Here is a 19,255-nt window from a genome sequence, read left to right as displayed (position 1 = left end):
CATATTCTTGGTACCCAAACATATACATAAATGTTTAATACGATGCAGATATAGTGCTCAGTGTAAAAGAAGACAACAGCAGAACTCTCTGCTACAAACGCAAAAGAAAACAACAGCAAGGCTAGACAACATTACATAGAAACCAGGTACATCTGCCGGAGGTCCTTGTAGGTTGCAGTGAAGAAATCAAAACGGGCCGAATTATAATAATTCAAAAGCGTTCGTATAGTGTGCTTAAGGCACTGTTTGCCTCGAAGTGTCTTGTAATGTAACTTGGATTTCTGTCCTGTAATTGGGGTAGGTTACGCATATTGTTGGTATTCCTGTGGATTTCGTGTTTATATACATGACTTTAGCAATATCTGTAGAAACTGTAAGCTGGAATTACACCAGAGTTGTTAAGCAAAATAATGTGGAAGCAGTACAAGAAGCATTATATGTGTTGGTTGCTTAGAACATGCTTGACGTAATTATAACAGAGTATACTGTGGGGCCAGTTGGTCATACATAATCTGAACGAACAAACGTAGCGTTTAAAACAGGACACAGAAAGATGAGGACAGGACGGGGCTACATGTAGCACCGTCCTGTCCTCATCTTTCTGTGTCCTGTTTTAAACGCTACGTTTGTTCGTTCAGATTAAGATGATGACGTAATTATCCCAGACAGTTTTGCGGAAAAGTAAGTACTCCCTTATTACAAGCATTATATGTTTGTTGGAGATACTTTTTCTGTAAACGGTGGATGTGTTCTATATTAGTAGATGTTGTTTTTCCCCATACTTAGTAACAATAGTTCAAGTGTGATTGAAAGAATGAATGATAAACCAAACGTTTGACGCGTGTAGGAAGGATATATATTAAACGACCTGTTACATCAGTTATTTGACTTATTTTGCTTAAAACATGCTTGACGTGTTTATCCCAGGACAGTTTTGCGAAAAGGTGACACCCAGACATTTGAAATTCTCGACTTATCGATGCATCGTGAGTTTATTATGATATCTTGATGCGGAGGTATGTGCTTTTTTTTCGACCTGGATATAATCGCTTTTGTTTTGCTTTCATTTTTCTTCATTGCATTTACTCTTGAGCATTCCTCTAAGGATTTCATTGCACTGTTACATTGTTCAACAAGAAGATTAATATCATTGCCAGCAAAATAAATACAATAGTGTCATCTGAGAAGATAATAAATTTTGCTTTAGGGTTACTAGTTACGGTATGATTCAGATAGAGATTAAAATGTAGAGGTCCCAAAATATTTCCCTGCGGCGCTCCACAATGGACAGTTCTAGCCTTCGATGTAAAGGTGCCTATTTTCACAACATGAGGTCTGTTAGATATAGTAAGATTTCATAAGAGCTAGTGCCTGTCCTCGTTAGCCATAATAACAACTGTCCCAGCAAACTGTTATAGTTAACTAAATCGAAAGCTTTAGAAAGGTCTACGAAAATGCCAACAACTTTGCTTTGTTTTCAAACGCCTTTAATATTGTTACGGGGAAATACTATTTCCATTTATTTACAAGCGGTAGGGGTCTAGAACGAATAGTTCCTAGCAGGGAGCACCAACGCGAACAGGGAAATACTATTTCCATTTATTTACAAGCGGTAGGGGTCTAGAACGAATAGTTCCTAGCAGGGAGCACCAACGCGAACAGGGAGATCCATCAACCTCTTCTTCTTCGTTGATCCCTCTCACGCGGCAGGCCACTTCGTCTTCCACTTCCACTTCGTCGTAACAATATATATTCGTTATGCTCTAGCAACGCTAATTCAGCTGATTTTTTTTATGGAAACCGAACTGGTGTGGTGTTAACAGATTATGCTTACCAATGAAATCTGTCATCCTCGAATGCAAGACTTTTTCAGACCGCTTTGAAAAGATCGGTAAAAAAGATACCGGTCTGTAATTTCTCACCTCATTACTGTCTCCTTTTTTGTAAAGAACATTAACTTTGCGCACTGCATTTTCGGTGGGAAAGCTGCTGATTCTAAACACATGTTAAAAATATGGATGAGGATTGGGGCAATAGTATCAGCTGCATGTTTCATTGGGCATACTTGAAAGCCATCGATGTCACAACTGCTAGAGTTATTTAAGGCTTTTATAACTGACATGATTTCATCCACTGTTACGAGTTGAAGGTATACTGTGCTGCTAATGAGTGGAAACATTTCCTAGCATGGGAATATATAGAGCGAGAAGTAGAGATACCTGTGAAAAAATTGTTAAAGGCATTAGCCAGTTCCACACCAGATAATTATTTTCCATCAATTAGTAATTTGGATAAAGGCTTATGCGAGTGACCACAATTAAGGAGAGTGTTCAACCTTAATAGATCTTAACAAGCATAACAGACTGTTTTCACAGCACTCAATATCCAGCAAGGATGAGTAACATGCTGTCCCTGCATTTCGCAACTTCTTTGTTAGCTTACTACAATGGTTTTTAAATCTGACAAGATCATCTGCTGATCGCGTATGAAGGAAATGTTGATATAGCTTGTCCCTCGTTTTCATTTCACTTCACAATTCAGGTGTAAGCCATGGTTTACGTGTTCTTTTATCATTGCAAGAGGCAACGCAAAGGAGGCCAGGAACGACAGAGAAGACACATATACCACAGGATGAGCGCTTGTGGTATAGTTGGGTCAGTATATCCATAAACTTATTGTACGCCTCAGTGGCATCTGCGTGATTAGTGATCATGTCCCATGAAGCAGCCCGCTTCATTTTCTCAGTGCGAACCAAATCTACAGTGTTGTCTTGTAGTCACCGCGGTTAGTAAAACCCGCCATTTTGTGTGTTTACATTTCTCGAGTGACAGCTTGACTTCAGACTTGTCTGGAGCTGCATTGCACGCATGATGTCTCAGACAATGAAATCCTCCTAATATGATCCTGCAGTTTACACGAAGGTTTTAAACAAAACGCAAGCTTTAAATATGCTGTGGAAGTGAATTTTTGTAGTAGCGGCCACAGTTTAAGAAAAAATTGCTGAAGATCGAACTCTTCTAACGCTATCACAAAATGAACAAGGGAGGGGAAAACCTCAGGTTGCTGGAGCCAACGTTTCGACAAGGGGACTTGTCTTCGTCTGGGCAAAGCGTTCATCATCGGCAGGGATTATATAGGACCTTCACTCCGAGGAGGAAGGCCCCGGGGGTGGGGAAGGAAAGTGGTGTGGGAGGGGATGCGTGTCAGGAAGGGGAGGGAGGTGAATCATCATTCGCTAGGCTGCAATAGTGGAACAGCCTATATCCGGGGGGTGTGCAATGAACAAAAGGCTTTGAAGGGGCTGCGACGGAGGGGGGGGGGAGGCGCTGGGTGAACCTGCAAAACTCAGATAAAAGGATTAGTCAGCGTGGTAAATGAACAAGGGAGGGGAAAACCTCATGTTGCTGGAGCCAACGTTTCGACAAGGGGACTTGTCTTCGTCTGGGCAAAGCGTTCATCATCGGCAGGGATTATATAGGGCCTTCACTCCGAGGAGGAAGGCCCCGGGGGTGGGGAAGGAAAGTGGTGTGGGAGGGGATGCGTGTCAGGAAGGGGAGGGAGGTGAATCATCATTCGCTAGGCTGCAATAGTGGAACAGCCTATATCCGGGGGGTGTGCAATGAACAAAAGGCTTTGAAGGGGCTGCGACGGGGGGGGGGGAAGACACATATGTATATTCTAACGCTAGTTATACAAAGCGAAAACTGGCGATATCCGCGGGGTGGTCAGAAGTCGCTTGTTGACGACGTTGCAAGGTCTTCTGGGTAACATTCCGAGATGCCCAACTTCGCTCGGATTTGTGGAGAAGCGCGCAGTGCCTAGTCGAGCGGTGCTCTCCACTTTAAACCGCGGGCGAGCGCGCGAAGTGTCACGTGGTCTGACAGCAGAAGAGGGCGCGCGTGCCGGCTGCGGGACCACCACGGCGAGAGACGTGGCGGTCCACACGGTCGAGCCAGCACAGCTACTGAGCGGCCGAAGGTCGCTGAAGATCAAAGCGACGGAGTCGGCGAACTCGCGAAACATGGCTTAAGTAACTCTTTCGCTTTGACAAGACTTTGATTTGAGCTAGTTGGCTGCAACATGACATGGTTTACGCAAAAAGACTACAGGCGCTATAAGACGGAGACAACACAGAGAAGACAGGACTGGCGCCAACTTCCAACTAACTCCCAATTGCATGTGATGTCAACGCTCGAGAATGACCCTAAATTCAGCTTTGGGCCTCGGATGATGAAAACTGAGCTTTTTGCCCTAACTAGAAAGGTCACAAAAAGAGCAACAGACAAGGATTAGGACCGAGCGGCTTCGGATGCCTTGGATTGCCTGATGCACCATGTGAGTTGCAGTCGCCCTTCTTATCCTCTCTTTAAGAAGATCGAGGGCTACCTGAGGGCAAACAACCTTGAGATATTTCAAAGCGACAGGGAAGGTGGCTTTATTGTCTTTCCCGGGGAGCTATTGAAAGCTCTGCAGAAGGACTTCGTCGCAGTGAAGTTCAATCCCGCCAAGGTCAAGAACACGGCAGTAAAGTTGTTAACTGACGTGAATGGGGAACCGCTCAAGAAACTGGTGAAGGATGCTGGCAGAGAGTTCCTGGATGTTTTCTTTACGGGCAAGTCTCACAAGCCTGAGTGCCCCCTACGCACGATTGTTTCAGAGAAAGGGCTCTGGCAGCTGTGCTTAGGCCGTTTTCTGCAGCGACGTTTAAAATCCCTATACCTCTAGACGACCCCTTTCTTATCCGCAGCTCTAATGAGGTAGTTCAAGAACTAAGAAATGGGATGCCTGGAGCACAGCCGGCTTTTTCGGTTGATGTTACTTCAAATTAAATCAAATCAAATCAAATCTTTATTTACATCATCCAGATGTTAGGGGCGCAGACAAAAAGCTCTCACTGGAGCTTGATTGCGCGCCTGCGCCCCCGTACAAGGTTTCAAGGTTTGTTTGATTGCATATATTGGCAGCAACTAACAAAACAAATTGCGTTTGAGGAAAAAATAAGCGAGACACAACTGACTCGAAAAAATCAATAAACAAGAGATAAAAACAGACAAAAACAGCAAAAGAAATAAGATGCAAAAATACTGGTTTGTAAGACTAACACAAAGCATTTAGCAACAATGGTAAGTGGTAGCTGAGCATTTGACGTCCATAGTTAGTACGTATTTGGGGAATGAACCATTTATCGCGGTTTCTTATGGCATGAATGTGTTCTCCAGGTGTTAGTTGAGACAAAGTTTCAAGAAAATTACGGTAGGTATTACTTCTCCTATATCGTCTTATTAAGTTGACATTATATAGCTCGTGTATTGGAGTTATGTGGAAGGCATTAAAAAGGGGTTTCGTCGTAACGTCGCGGGGGATGCTTGCAATGCTTCTTATGGCTCGTTTCTGGATTACATGTAACCTGTTTAAGTTTCAGAGTGTGGTAGTTCCCCATACCGTGAAACAGTAGTTTAAAACGGAAGCAAACATGGAATTATAAAGAATTAGTTTCACTTTTTGTGGCAGAAAATAGCGCAGTTTACTTAACACACCAGTTATTTTTGACAACTTGTCCGCTGTATTATCGACATGTGTTGACCACGATAAATGCTTCTGAAAATATACTCCAAGCCTTTTTACAACGGGGACAACTACTAAAGGCACAGGCCCAATCCGAAGTGAAATGTCGCTATCGCATACTGTTTTGTTTCTTGGCCTGAAAAGCACGACTTTTGTTTTATTTATGTTTATAGATAGTGAGTTTACGATCGACCAATGATTTAAAAGATGTAAACACGTGTTTGCTTGTTCAGTCAGATTATGTATATTGCTAGAGGTGAAAAATAAACTCGTATCATCAGCATATATTATAAATGTTGGGCGTGGGTCAATGAGAACGATGTCATTAATGTAGATGATAAAAAGTAGAGGCCCCAATATGCTTCCCTGCGGGACGCCTGCTAAAACTGATTTCGGGTCGGATAATTTATTGTTAATTACTACTTGTTGTACTCGCGCTGATAAATAAGAGTTCAATATGTCATGAAAAACGCCACGGAAACCATAGAACTCAAGTTTAGCAAGCATTGTCTGATGATTAATGGAATCAAATGCCTTTGAGTAATCTACAAATACACCAAGGGTTAATTGGTGCTGTTCGAAAGATTGCAGGATTAGTTCCTTTTGAGTTAAAAGCGTTGTATCTGTGGAATGACCACTTCTAAACCCATGTTGATGAGGTGTCAATAAGTTATGTTTGATACAAAAGCTAATGATCCTGTTGTACAGCAGTTTCTCTAGGCATTTTGAAAAAATGGAGAGGATTGATATGGGACGATAGTTCGACAAGTTATTTTTCTCGCCACCTTTAAAAACTACTGTCACCCTAGCAACTTGCATGGCTTGTGGGAAAGCTCCCTGCAGAAAGCATAGATTAAATATATGCTCTAAAACAGGGCTAATTAGATCCATGGTATGTTTAATAGGTTGAATTTTTAGATCATTTACGTCCCTTGCACTACTCGTTCGGAGAGCAAGAAAACAGCTTTCAATTTCACTGCGATCCGTTGGTGATAAAAATGCACTACTGTGATTTCTAGATTTGAGATAGCTTAGGGAATCAGGATTATGTACACTGTTAACTAAAGACACGAAGTAATTATTAAAAGTATCTGCTAGTTCTTTTCCCGAAAGTTTCTGATTTCAGACTAAGATTTCTAGCTGGACGGGTTCCTGTTCTGTACGGTTTAGAACTTTATTTATTTCTTTCCACATGAGGTCGCTTCGGTTTTGTACATTACCAGTAAATAATTTTTCCATGTATTCCTTCTTGGTTTCTCGAAGAAATGTAGTTACTTTGATGCGATATGATTTAAATTTGGCTAAGTCGTCTTGCCTGTACTATTCCATCCCGCATACCGAATTGTTAATTTCCATCAAATAGAAAATCGCATGCATAGGGGAATTGTCATTTCAGGACAAAACAGGTGTTAGCTCTGATGATTTCTCAACACTTCTAGAATTTTACCTTCCATCGCCTGCCGTTTTTTAAACCATCAATTTTATATTCAGACGATGCCGATTGTATTGGGTCGTCGCTTGCACTTATACTGAGTGAAATTTATTTATCGCGTGTTGACAAACATGTTAGTGACCCTCTTTTATTGCCCACTAACGTTGTTAGGGTATTCAGACGTGTGGATGACTACATAATTGTGTTAACCTATCACGTTGGTTCTAAACCAAGCGCCATCCCAGGTGGTCGAAATTTCCGGAGCCCTCCACTACGGCGTCTCTCATAGCCTTAGACGCTTTGGGACGTTAAACCTCATAAACCAAACCAAACCTTGAAGACATTGTCACCGTTTTCATCAGTGAATCTACGGGGCCTCACTGGATAAGGTTCTACTAGCGTTAAACGTTGCCAGGCTATTTTCCAATGGTCGACTGTTTGGGACAAGAGATTTGTATCTCCCTTCAGAGCGTCACTGGTCCGATCACCGGATTCGTTAGCTGCTCTGCATAAATTAAGACGGAGGGTTAAATGGTATGTTCGTTGAAGATTTGTGGCCAGGTACTAAAACCAAGGAGGCCATATCCCGCTCTGGTAAGGAAGTGCGTTGTCGGTTCTGGTCACGGAGATCAGGCCGCACCGCAGGCCTGGTTATGCGATTCAAAACACGTGGAGTTTATTTCTTTTTTTTTTCAAGCCGTTGGAGATTTGCGCGGCACCGGGATTTGAACTCCGGTCCTCTTGCACGCGGCGTGGATGCTCTAGCTCTACGCCACCCCTGCCGGTTGCTGTGGAGCAACCGTGTCAATAAAGAACCCTTCTTTTTACGCCATTGATATAAATACAATACGGAAAATAGACGCCGCCTAAGTTCACGTTTTTTGCGTCGTTAACTCACAAGTCGCAGTTACTAGGCAAAATAACCGCTTTTGTTCATGGAATGTTCCTTGCCGAAAGCATATGTCCAGAATTCGAACGCGCAAGAAGATCCAGGAAAAACGAAAGCGCCTCTCTAGGTAATACCAAAAACCAGAGAATCCGAGATTCCAGTGGCGCGCACACTCGTGTCCCAATTTATCGGAAACTGCAGGCTTGCAAGTCTACCGAGTTCATAGCTGAACGACCGACAAGGCGTAGTAGCCTCAGTCCAACTGGGTGACGCTGTAGGCCCGCAGTGACCAACGTGATAAACTTTCTCCACTTTTCTAAGCACTCTCAAGAATGCTCTTACCGACGAATCCTCGGCATGGCCGGCGTTCCATGGGCGGCAGGTCCCTGAGGCCCCGGCTTGAGTGTCCGCCCACGAAGAGAGTCGGGTGGATGTTGAGCGCGCGCAGCGGTCCCGGCGCCAGCCCTACGGCACGCGGAAGCCCCTGCACGGAGAGCCAAGCGAAGCGCCGCCGGTGCCCGAACGACACTACCGTGTGCTTCGAGCCGGGTGGCAGCCGCCCGCTTCGCAGCTCGCGAGTTCCTGCGGCAGAGAGCATGGAGTTTCGAAATATTACCTGGAGAAATAGCTGGCGTCACCGTCTATACGAGTTACAAGGGCACTTAATCAACCGTGGGAATGCCGGAAAGACGTGGTGTCTTAGTTGGCTTGGCTAGTGCTGGCACCAAAACTTAAAAATTCCGATCGTACCAGCAAGATCCGTTGCAGCCTCTGCTCGAGCGCAAACGAACTGGAACAGCGGTGCGCCCGTGGGTGCGAGGTGCTTGATCAGAGACGAGGCATCGACGCTCGCAGCGCGGCGAATGTATCCGCGAATTGCTCGATCTCGGCATTGAGGCGGGACTGCTGACTCTGAACCAGACTGGGCGATCCCCGCAGCCCAGCTCGGGCCGGAATAGACGGTGGTGGAGTCGGCCAACCCCAGCAGCTTGTCCATGGTAATGCCGCCTGCACCTTCCATGATGAGCTGTGCGCTGAAGGCACAGCTCGCGTTGTACAGGCCATCGCCAAGAAGTTGTCCCATGCTACGGAACAGTTGAGTAGGTCGGCGATCTGCATGCTCCTCGACGCTTAGCAGCTGCTGCAGGCAACCACAATCTGAGATGGTCTTGCGGGTCACGACCGCAGCCGTGCAGTGATCGTTCGGTCTGGATGGGTGAGACGTCTTCAACACATTGTAGAACTTGTAGATTACATCAATGGAGAGGGCAAACACGACATGAAGGAACTTCACGTTTTCATGTGATGCGCGGATTGTCCAACACAGCCTTCACCATTGCGAACCAATGGTGGGGTTCCGCGGGCAACATGGCAGAGCCGAATGTGGACGCTCGTAACAGCCTTGGCATCCTGTGCGTAAGCAGAGTACTGGGGCTCGAAGACCGCGTGCCTCATATCGGTGGTCACCTCGATGTAGCAACCGCGGGCCTGGACGCAGGAATCATGGCATCGCCTTCCTCAGTAATCATGTCTGAGTTCATCCCGCTGTAAGGAGTCGACACGTGTCCCTACATTCTACAGTGTGCGTGCTGGGGGGGGGGGGGCGAAGACAGAAGGCTGAACGCTTCCAACTGCTCATATTCATTGCGCAACAAACGCACAGTGACAGAAGAGGGTAGCAGAACACAAGCGCTACAGTTCTACTGAACGCTTAATTGACTCACAGGTTTTCGAAAGGAAAATATGGGTTAAAAAAGGAATAACATCCCGATACAAAAGATACAGAAAATACGGAAATATTTGATTTTGTACCTTCCTGTTGTATTGTACTCTATTGTACTGTTACACTGTATTGTACTGTTGTATTCTATTGTACTGATTGAAATTTCTTGTGCAAGTATATGTTAAGGACTGTGTGCCAACTGTGCGAGGGGTAGCAGCCAGCCTCGGTCATCTCGCTTTTCTCTTGCTCCTATTTCGGTATCAGAAAGAAAAATAACGTAAATGCAATGAAGTCATTAACACTGTAATCGCACAAGTGAATGCAGACCAGTAGAAAGCAACTCGAAAGAAAAAATTTGAACGCTTAATTAAAAATATGAAAAAATTACTGTTCTGTTCTCACGCCGCTCCGCATTTTAATATGCCAATTATTTTATCGGCCGTTAACGTGAAGGAATGCTGAAGCATCTGTCTATCTCAATTAAATTTTGTCATTTTAGATGCCTCTGTAATCTCTTATTTCTTTGTCGCTGTTATTGCTTATCATGATGCAGTCTTGAAAGCAGAGTGTGAACTGAGGAGCTACCATGACCCGATGAGTTAGTTGAACCCAATTCATTTACTTTTCTCTTGTGCTGCCCTGGGCACTCGTTTAGGCAACAGCCCCTTTGGCACTGCGTACACGCGGCTATAGAAAGTGAAATTCGGTGTGGAACATTGCTAGTACAGAGCACAAGCGGAATCCGATCTGTATCGAGAAAATTGTATGGCGAACAAGGGCTTCAGGGCACGTGCTTTTGAACGAATGGGACAAATGCTTATTTCCACAACGCATGTGGCTGCGCAGCCTTTGCCGGCGTCCGCCGCGTGCAGTGCGGTGCAGTGGCGGTGATGGTGATCTGGCGCCGCTAAAGAGTGAGATCCCCATTCACCAAAGGCTCCATCCTCAACCATCTCTCCACTCTAACAGACAATGAATAGATGGTTTAGTATAGATAAGCGCGGAATATCGTGAAGTAGCATTAGTTATGGCCGCCACTAAAAGTCCTTACGTGCTAAGGCTTTTGGCCTAAGGGCCTAAGGGCCTAAAGACATTCACCACGAATGCCTTCAGTGTGCTTATCTTCGGGCCGTCCCAAGTGTTCTTCATCTTCCTGAGCGGCGCTGTGAAGGTCATATTTGTCACGGAATAGCCCGCTCACATGTGAACTACAGCAACAGCTTTACGTCCGTCGATAGCTACCTACAGGTTCTTTCTTTCGAGTTGCACATCAGTCTTGGTTTTGGGTCACGGCTTCGTCGGCAGCTTTGACCGCGGCTGGTACACGTCGTTACCGTGGGTGATGACGTCAATTTGAAGTTGCGCCCTGTTCCAGTCGAGCTTGTCGTCCTGTGCGGCCTCACCGTAATGGGTGCGGTGCGACCTTGTATCGTCGGCGATGGATGTCTGTGGTTTCTTCGCGAAGCAACCTAATCTCAAAAGGATGCCCTCTTCAGTTCGCTTCTCGGGGGCGGGGGGTTTCCGCGCCCTGCGTCTGCGTAGTTGCAGCCGCCTGGCGACGCGAAGCATGTGTCCGACAGTGATGATGACCTCGATGAACGGCTAAATGGGCACTAGGCGTGGCTCAACTAGTCTTCTACTGGGTCGCTGTCGCAGTCGCGAACAGCCGTCTCTTTCGTCCGCGATCTTTTTCCCAAGCAATTCACCCCAGAAGACTCCAACATCTAGCCCGGCGAGATCCTGTGCTCATCAGAAGACCAGTGGGTACCCTGCGTCAGTGTGGATCGAACCAAAAGTTTCCCGAATGCGAGGTGGATGCTCTATTACAAGAACTGCGGCGTTTTTTTTTAATTTCCAAGACGTTCTTGCAGACCGAAAAAAATTTAATGGACACTACTGCTTCAAAAGGGTATATGCTTGGGCTTGTTGGTTCATATTCGAAAGGTAAAAACGTAGCGCAACTGCATCAAATTTTTCTTGACTTAGAAAAAGGCAATAGGAGGCACTTTAGAGTAAGTAAAGTTTGTAATTTTTTTAGGACGCCAGCCTTATTTGTCCTATTGAGCGAAAAACTCCTCTCTCCCTCTGTGTGCGTGTGCGTGTGCGTGTGTGTGTGTGTGCGTGTGTGTGTGCGTGTGCGTGTGCGTGTGCGTGTGTGTGCGTGTGCGTGTGCGTGTGTGTGTGTGTGTGTGTGTGTGTGTGTGTGTGTGTGTGTGTGTGTGTGTGTGTGTGTGTGTGTGTGTGTGTGTGTGTGTGTGTGCGCGCCTGTGTTGTGCAACCTTGTGCAGCAACAGGAGGGGGAAGGAAATGGTGCGCGGGCCGTGGTAGGGCGGCGACTGCGTTATCGACGTTAACGCTCGAATCCGAAGGTGTGTGGCTGCGTCGCGGCGGCCGCTACATAGAGCGCTGAACTTACAACTTACAGAAATTTGCAAGCACTATTTATATTACAGAAAAGAGCAATAAAGGCCATTACTGGCATTCCTTACTTTCAGAGCACAGTTACACATTGTGTCGGCTTAAAATAATAAATAATCATAATATATATACACAGCGGCTTGCCACTCATGCTCACCACTTATTTTACAAACACTTTTAACGCATCCAACACACGGAACAACAGTAAACATACCAGCTAAGAAATTTGTCCTTCATGGCGCTTAGAATGGGAACAAGTTATAGTTCTCAGACCATACTGTACCAGGTAATAGAGAGAGAGAGATAAAGAGAGGAGGAAAGGCAGGGATGTTAACCAGAAAGGTTAAAGAAAGCACCCAGATAAAAGATCTCCTCCGTAAATACACAAGCCAGCGCTTATTCACGAAAGAAGTAATAAAATGATGTTTTTGGAACCTACATCAACAAACCTTGTCGAAACCGTTCCCTGTCGCTGTCGGAGGGACGGACAGAGGGACGGACGGACGGATGGACGAATGGATGGACGGACGGACGGACGGACGGACGGACGGACGGACGGACGGACGGACGGATGTCTGTCTGTCTCCCTCTTTGTCTGCCTGTCTATCTGTGTCCTTGCTGAGGTTCTCACGCGGCCACAGGGCTCATGGCCTGTGCGCATTTTTCTAACGATATTACAGAAAGCGTAGTTGTTTATGGGACGGAGATTTCTTCAGATTTCGTAGGCTCTCTTCTGATTTTGATGCGCCTATCTGTTAAACCGTCGCACTGGGTAAAAATAGGGTAAAATGGTTTCTTTCCCTCCTTTCTTCCTTCCGTGCAGTCCCTGCAATCACTGCCCATGTGACCGGTCATGGTCTTTCTCATGATGTTATGTGTTCACGTGGCCGGTCATTTTGATATCTACCTATTTGTCCTGTGCAGTGCTTGCCACATGAGAGCAGAATCCAGTATAAGACACAACTTTTTTGGCGCTTCTTAGAGCAGCCGATCTTGTTTGTGCTGCAAGAGTATACCAAGCGACAAAGGGTTGAAAGCTTATCCGTGTGCCGTTGCGCTGAAAAACTATGAGTTTAAATCAAAGCTTATCGATTGCAGAAAAAACAACGGTCACTTTGACCCCTGAACTCACCCTCTAGAGGTTGTGTGAAATCATATGTGAGTACAGGGTAACAACGCCCTTTCTTTTCGCCTTTCAGTGGGCCTACTGCGGCCTGAACTCCGAATGGCTTCTAGGTGGTTCTCTATGACAGCGATTAGAAAATGTGTTGGGTAGCCAACTGCCTTCAGCCGCCCTACTTGATTTCGAAAACTTTGTTGCAATGCATGCCAGCATGATTCCTCCAAGGCGTTTCGGCAGCAAAATATTGCAATGCCACGCTGGGCAAATTTGGAATAGAGAGAAGGGAATGGCGCGAACAGAGCAGGATAGGCTTGGGCAGGTTGGTGATTCATTGTAACACAGTGTTCATAGAGCGTGAAGAACGCAGGTCAAAGACGACACTGGACAAGCGCTAGCTTTCAGCACAGTGGATTTATTGCAGACCAGGAGCATATATGCACTACTGATACAGCAGATAGAAAGAAGAAGAAACATAACAAAATGCCGTGGAATCGAGCTCTTTCGTCGATAATGCCACAGACGGTCTGCTGACGCACTGATCTCCTGTCCGTGCTATCCCTCAGCAATAAAGAGGATGTCCTAAAAATGCATTTCAAACATATTGTATTAATTTCATATTTATTTCGCATATTTTTGTCCCTATGCTTAAAGTGCAATACGAATGCTTTCTCAGTACACTAGGAATAATATTTCCAACGTTCTAAATACGTGAAAAGTACATTTCTGCCCATTTAGCATAATTATAATGCATTAAAAATATACAAAAATACATTAAATACATTAGATTAGATTAGAAATAGACAAAAATATACTTAAAGCGAAGTTTGCTCGCAATGTCGAGCAACGTCTGCGGAGCGGTACAGCGTCACCAAAGAACCTTCCTTGATGAAACGAACGGCGGCGCAACAAGGACACTAACAAGAGAGGGGACACCACATGCGCACCATCGCCGTTCATTTCATCATGCACCAACTCGCCCCTCAGGCCATTCTTCTGAACCTTCCTTGAGGATGCGTTCACCTGATTGGCGACTAAACGTTCCACCAGCTGGTCCCAAATGATGTTGTCCGGTAGGATCCCAAGCCTACAGTCACCAAGAAAGCTACGATGAGCCGAAACATACTAGGCTGCTGTCACGCCGGAAGCTTAGACGCGGAGGCGAAAGCGGCGGCGTGCTGTGATCACGTTCACGGAGGATTTCTAGCGCAACGCCAGGAGGGGCAATGCCTCATCGAATCTGTCAGCGAAAGGGCTTTGTCACTGGACTGGGAAGTATTAATACATTCGAATGGAGTAAACATTCGCAGATGGTGGGTGGATCAGCGAAACTCATGCAGGACAAGACAAAGGGGCACACATACTACCGTTGGACTTACAACTATCTAATCCGATCAATTGATCCACATTTATACATCATTCCTGAGCAACCGTGTACTCTGAAGAAGGTAAAAGAAAACTTTACGAAAATAAAAAAAAACGTAAACTCCTTTCCAGTGATTATAACTGAAGGATCACTTACGCATGTCTACTTATTTTTCCGCATTAAAACTCTTCTAGCAGCTCGTGCTCACATCTTGATTTCGCCACAGCCATAATACTAATCAGGGGAAACCGAGGAAAATAGTGGCAGTCCTTCACATGTAAGGCTAAATTGCTTCCAGTCCCGAGCGAAAAGTTGTTCTGTGATGCCTTAAACGTTCATTAAGGCACGCTCCAGTTCGGCCAAATATATATTTTACCGCAAGATAATGGAGTGTAGTAAACCACCCGCACTGCGCACGTGGTGAACCCGTCTGGTGCTTAGTGATAGAAGCGCCAGATTGGTGCTGTCCGCCGAAAATTTGAGCGCACAAAGCGGAGAGCGTTCGAGGGGCCGAAAACAACAGTGACACCAAATTTTTTGGGTCACTTTTGTAAGTCCATGTGACGTCGTCTGGAAGTATGGGACCACTTAAATTTCTTCCTGACCTTTTCAACTGGGCATGCGGGTTTTCGGGAAACTTTTCATTTATTTTCCCCAAGGATTAATACACCGCAAGCTAATCCGAAGAAGAAAACCCTTGAGGCCTTCAAGCGCTCAATCTGCTCTCTCAGACTTTGTTCGATCACATGCGGGCAGCTTTTCTTTAGAACATTTAAAAAGCACTAGTCGCGATGCTTCGCATTACCAACTCAATGGGCCGATTCGGGTACCAAAAGCGCCATTTTAGACCTAGGGTGCATACTTACAATACACGAGTTGACGAGGTAAAAAAGTCAGTTCTAAATCTGGGAACCAAATGATAATAAGTACTTGCAGCTGGGCTTGTTGGTGCATATTCGTGAAAGACATGAGAGCGCAAAACGGCAACACTAACAAGTAAGGGAACAGGACGGGCGCTCGTCCTGTTTCCTTACTCGTCCGTGTTGCCGTTTTGCGCTCTCATGTCTTTCACGAACCTAATGATCTTATCCGTCGGAAAGAACAGGTGCTAAAACGTTTCAAATCTAGTCCTTCTCAAGAGTGAGTTGGCCTGTTTCTGTTAAATGTAGAACTACTGAAAACTCATCGACATATCCAAAGGTCCTAACCACACGTGTGTCTTGTAGTGAGCACCGTAGCATGCAATCAAACTTCGCCACAAATATGTTGCAAAGAACTGGCGCTAAACAAGAGCTATTAAAGGTGCCTCACTTTTGTACAATGAAGTTGTACAGCGCTCGCTCAACATGGCAACTTCGTTGCAGAAAACCAAGGCATATGTTCTGAATCCTATGTGGGCCCAGTTCTTTATTTCTAGCAAAGTTTGACTCAATGCTACGGTGCTCACTCCAAGTCAGTGAACTAAGCGGACTAAGGGCACGAAAGCCAGAATTAACCAGAGTTCTGCACTTGCAAGAAGCGAACAAAACTGCAAGTGACGGGAAGGCAAGGTTTTCCGGGAGCTCACCGGAGCCGAGGTTGATGTTGAGAAACAACCGTCCATCTGATATGACGACGGCCATGAAGTCCTGCACCGGTCCGTTGTTGCCTGAGCAGAGAAATAATTCATTCAATCGGTGCACCCCAGGAGGCCTTTCGGGGCATCGCGGGCCCCACTGCGCAAAGGAACCTGCGTGGAATCTCTACACAGAGCGTAGTTAAGGCTTCCGGTACCTTTCGTTATACAGTGGCGATTCCGAATAAAATGAGAGTTTTTGTGCACCCTGAAATAAACCGCACGTGCTCCACCTATAAGTTCGCGCATTTACTGGGTGCTTACGCATGGTGCACGGAGATTGAGAATTTTTACATAATCTCTATCCCGCGAACACTTGCCGCAAATAGGGCCTATGAAATTGCCACTTAAATGTCTGTTAATGGGCTTAAATTCAATGATGTTGCCAGCAGACTGAAAATCGCATCGTGTGAAGAAATCAAAATCAATTTCTAATGGACGCAGGTGCCCCTCGGACCATTTTTCATTGCGTTTTGTGTTGTCAAAGATCCCGTCTTCCTTCGTTCTCCAATGCTGCCGTCACACAGCTCATGGACGGTTTGTGCAACGGCAGGAAATCTTGCATGGCGGACTAGGAAGTGGAGATGACGTAATTTGATTTCGTCGTTAGGACGTCTGTGGTTTATGCAAATACCGGTTTTTTCGACATGAATGCTTTTAAAACTTTTCCTCCTGCAGTAGACGCAATATGATTCATTGCGGTGGCAAAGGCAGGTGTCTTCAACAAGGATTGGATGATTCTCTAAGATCTGTACTTGCAGCAAGAAATCTTTGAACCAATATCCGTCGTGGAAATTGCTAAAGACCAGCTATAGTCGGATGCAACTAAAAAACACAGCGGCATTTCGCCGTCAAGCGACCTCTTCTCGTGACCCTGATAGCGTGACAATGGAGAGAGGGGTCTATACCCGACTGTAGAGGGAAAGTATTATCCCCTTTATTTACCACTCCCTGCTTCGCCACACTAGCAGAGTCATGAGAATCGGCCGATGCCTTTGGCCACAAGGGGTCCTTTGAATTATAAAACCTGCTCCGTTCTTAAGTTGTATTCGACTATAGGCTAACCGACAGATCCCGCAAAAACAAAATAATACCTCAATTTCCTAAGCCCACCAGAACTCGGCTGTGGCATTGTAGAAAAAGGCAATACAAACATAACTGCTTCGATCTGCTTGCTATACGTTGGGAAATTCTGGCGTCAAATGCCATTGCTGTTGTTAATTATATATCCCTTTGTACAGTCATGAAATCTATGAGCGTGAACACGGCAGCGCGTGGCAAATAGCCTCCAGCCCTACTTGTGGCGATACGCGGCGGCTGCTTTCCGCAGCGTGGTGGAAAGGGTTATGCCGCGTTGCCTGCTTCCGGAGAGCCGAAGGACAAACCTCCCTTTCCACTTTGTTTACGAAAGCGGCCGCTGCGTATCGCCACGAGTAGGGCTCGAGGCTATCTGCCACGCGCTGCCGTGTTCACGCTCATAAATTTCATGGCTGTACCTCTGCAATATTGTTCTTTTACTGCACTCATATTGCATTGATGTTTCACTTCTACATAAATTCTCTTCATTATTTGTTTTGGGAACTTTTTAATTATATAAGCGAACCATCCTTTTCCGCGATTTGTTCTTACAGCTGGTTGACTGGTTTGGTATTGCACTTTTCAAACATCTTTTCTATATCTCCGCTCTTATTGTATTGCTATATTATTATTATTTGTATGTCCATCCTACTTGTTCCCCTCCAAGGCATGCAGTATTGCACAAATAAAAATAAAGAAACAAACAAATTCAACAAACAGATCAATGCTCGTTAAGCAGAATGCAAATGCGAGAATGTGTGCTCTATTCTTTTTTATCGCACTCATACAAAGAACACAGCACTGGGTGTCAGGGTTTTTTCGTTCGTCTGCTTTACCCAAGTTCACAGTATCGAATCTTGGCTCAGTTCTAAAGGAGGTGAATCGCTAAAACGCCATGCGTTGTGGTGCGTCCATTAAGGTTCGAAGCTGAGTTTGCGCGACTTAATTCTCAGATCTCTGCTATACTGCCTTTCCGAGTGCGAGTACTACAGAACTTTTAACAATGCCTGCAAAACATGCATTGGACGCTCAAAAACAGACTACAGCGGGAACTGCTTGTTTGTCAACGCAGTTCTTTTCATGACGCTAAGCACGAATTGCTTGCCGAGTTGGTTCGACATTGTTACTAAATCGATTCTAGAGTCAGAGCAACCTTACACTTCAATCAATGAAATTGTAGGCAACATTTTGTAATAGACCATATTCAAACTACCAGTGAGTTGAGAGAGAAATGCGCACCGTATATATAGCTTTCCTTGATTACGACGGACCATTTGACTCGTTCAAACCTCAGCAGTGATGCAGCCACTGGGAATCAGTGTGTGGAATAGCCTTATTTGAAAATGCTGGAAGATATCTATAGCAAATCAAATAAAATCAAATCGTCTTTATTTTCTCTCTCAGGGAGAAAAGGGGGTGACGGGTAAAAGCCGCATAACTGCGGCTTGACAATGCCCGGCCCCCTCTATGTACAGTTCGGCAGTATTGCTCGTGCACATACAGAATTAAATTTCACACTTCATCTCAGACCTAAAATTTTGCACCCTACAGAACAAAAACACTCCAAATGAAAGCACATACAGTTTTAAATACATTCGAAACACACATTCTAGAACACATCAGGTTTTAAACATAAAAATTTCAAACACACTCAGATTAAAACACGTTCAGTTTAATAATTTTCAATTTTTTAAAATTCTGGAAAAGACGTTACCTTTAGTGGTAGCAGAAATTAAGACATTTTACAGCAAAAAAAAAAGCACTAATAAAAAAAATAAAAGGCACCAAGAAAAACACAAAACGCAATCATACAAGAGAATCATGTGATGTTGGCTGCAAGGAAATGTGCATGTAGCGCTCGTAATGACAATTTTTCCGGGAAGGTATCGATGAGCGCAAGGCTATTTAGAAGAATAGCAGCATGATACGAAAAGGACTGGCGACCGTACTCTGTACGACAGTGACGCACCACCCGTGCGTCATTATGACGTGTATTGTAAATGTAAGTGCGGGGGCGAAGGTTTAACAAATTCAGGATGCTGTGATTGCA

General features: G+C 45.2%; 1 protein-coding gene across 1 annotated transcript in view; it reads right to left on the bottom strand.

Annotated features, from left to right (window-relative positions):
- The window catches only part of LOC149367644 (uncharacterized), a 52,316-nt gene that overhangs the window by 701 nt on the left and 32,360 nt on the right, over nucleotides 1-19,255 (bottom strand). Inside the window, exons 2-4 of the mRNA XM_089575226.1 lie at nucleotides 9,181-9,374; nucleotides 8,637-9,094; nucleotides 8,229-8,468 (exon numbers count right to left, since the gene is read on the bottom strand). Coding sequence (XP_089431352.1) covers nucleotides 8,229-8,468; nucleotides 8,637-9,094; nucleotides 9,181-9,374 — 892 coding nt within the window. The remainder of the gene's footprint in view (nucleotides 1-8,228; nucleotides 8,469-8,636; nucleotides 9,095-9,180; nucleotides 9,375-19,255) is intronic.

The sequence above is a fragment of the Amblyomma mixtum genome, chromosome 1 (assembly GCF_055824585.1).
Source record: "Amblyomma mixtum isolate Tamu chromosome 1, ASM5582458v1, whole genome shotgun sequence".
Classification (NCBI taxonomy): domain Eukaryota; kingdom Metazoa; phylum Arthropoda; class Arachnida; order Ixodida; family Ixodidae; genus Amblyomma; species Amblyomma mixtum.
This window is presented reverse-complemented; position numbering and strand designations above follow the sequence as displayed.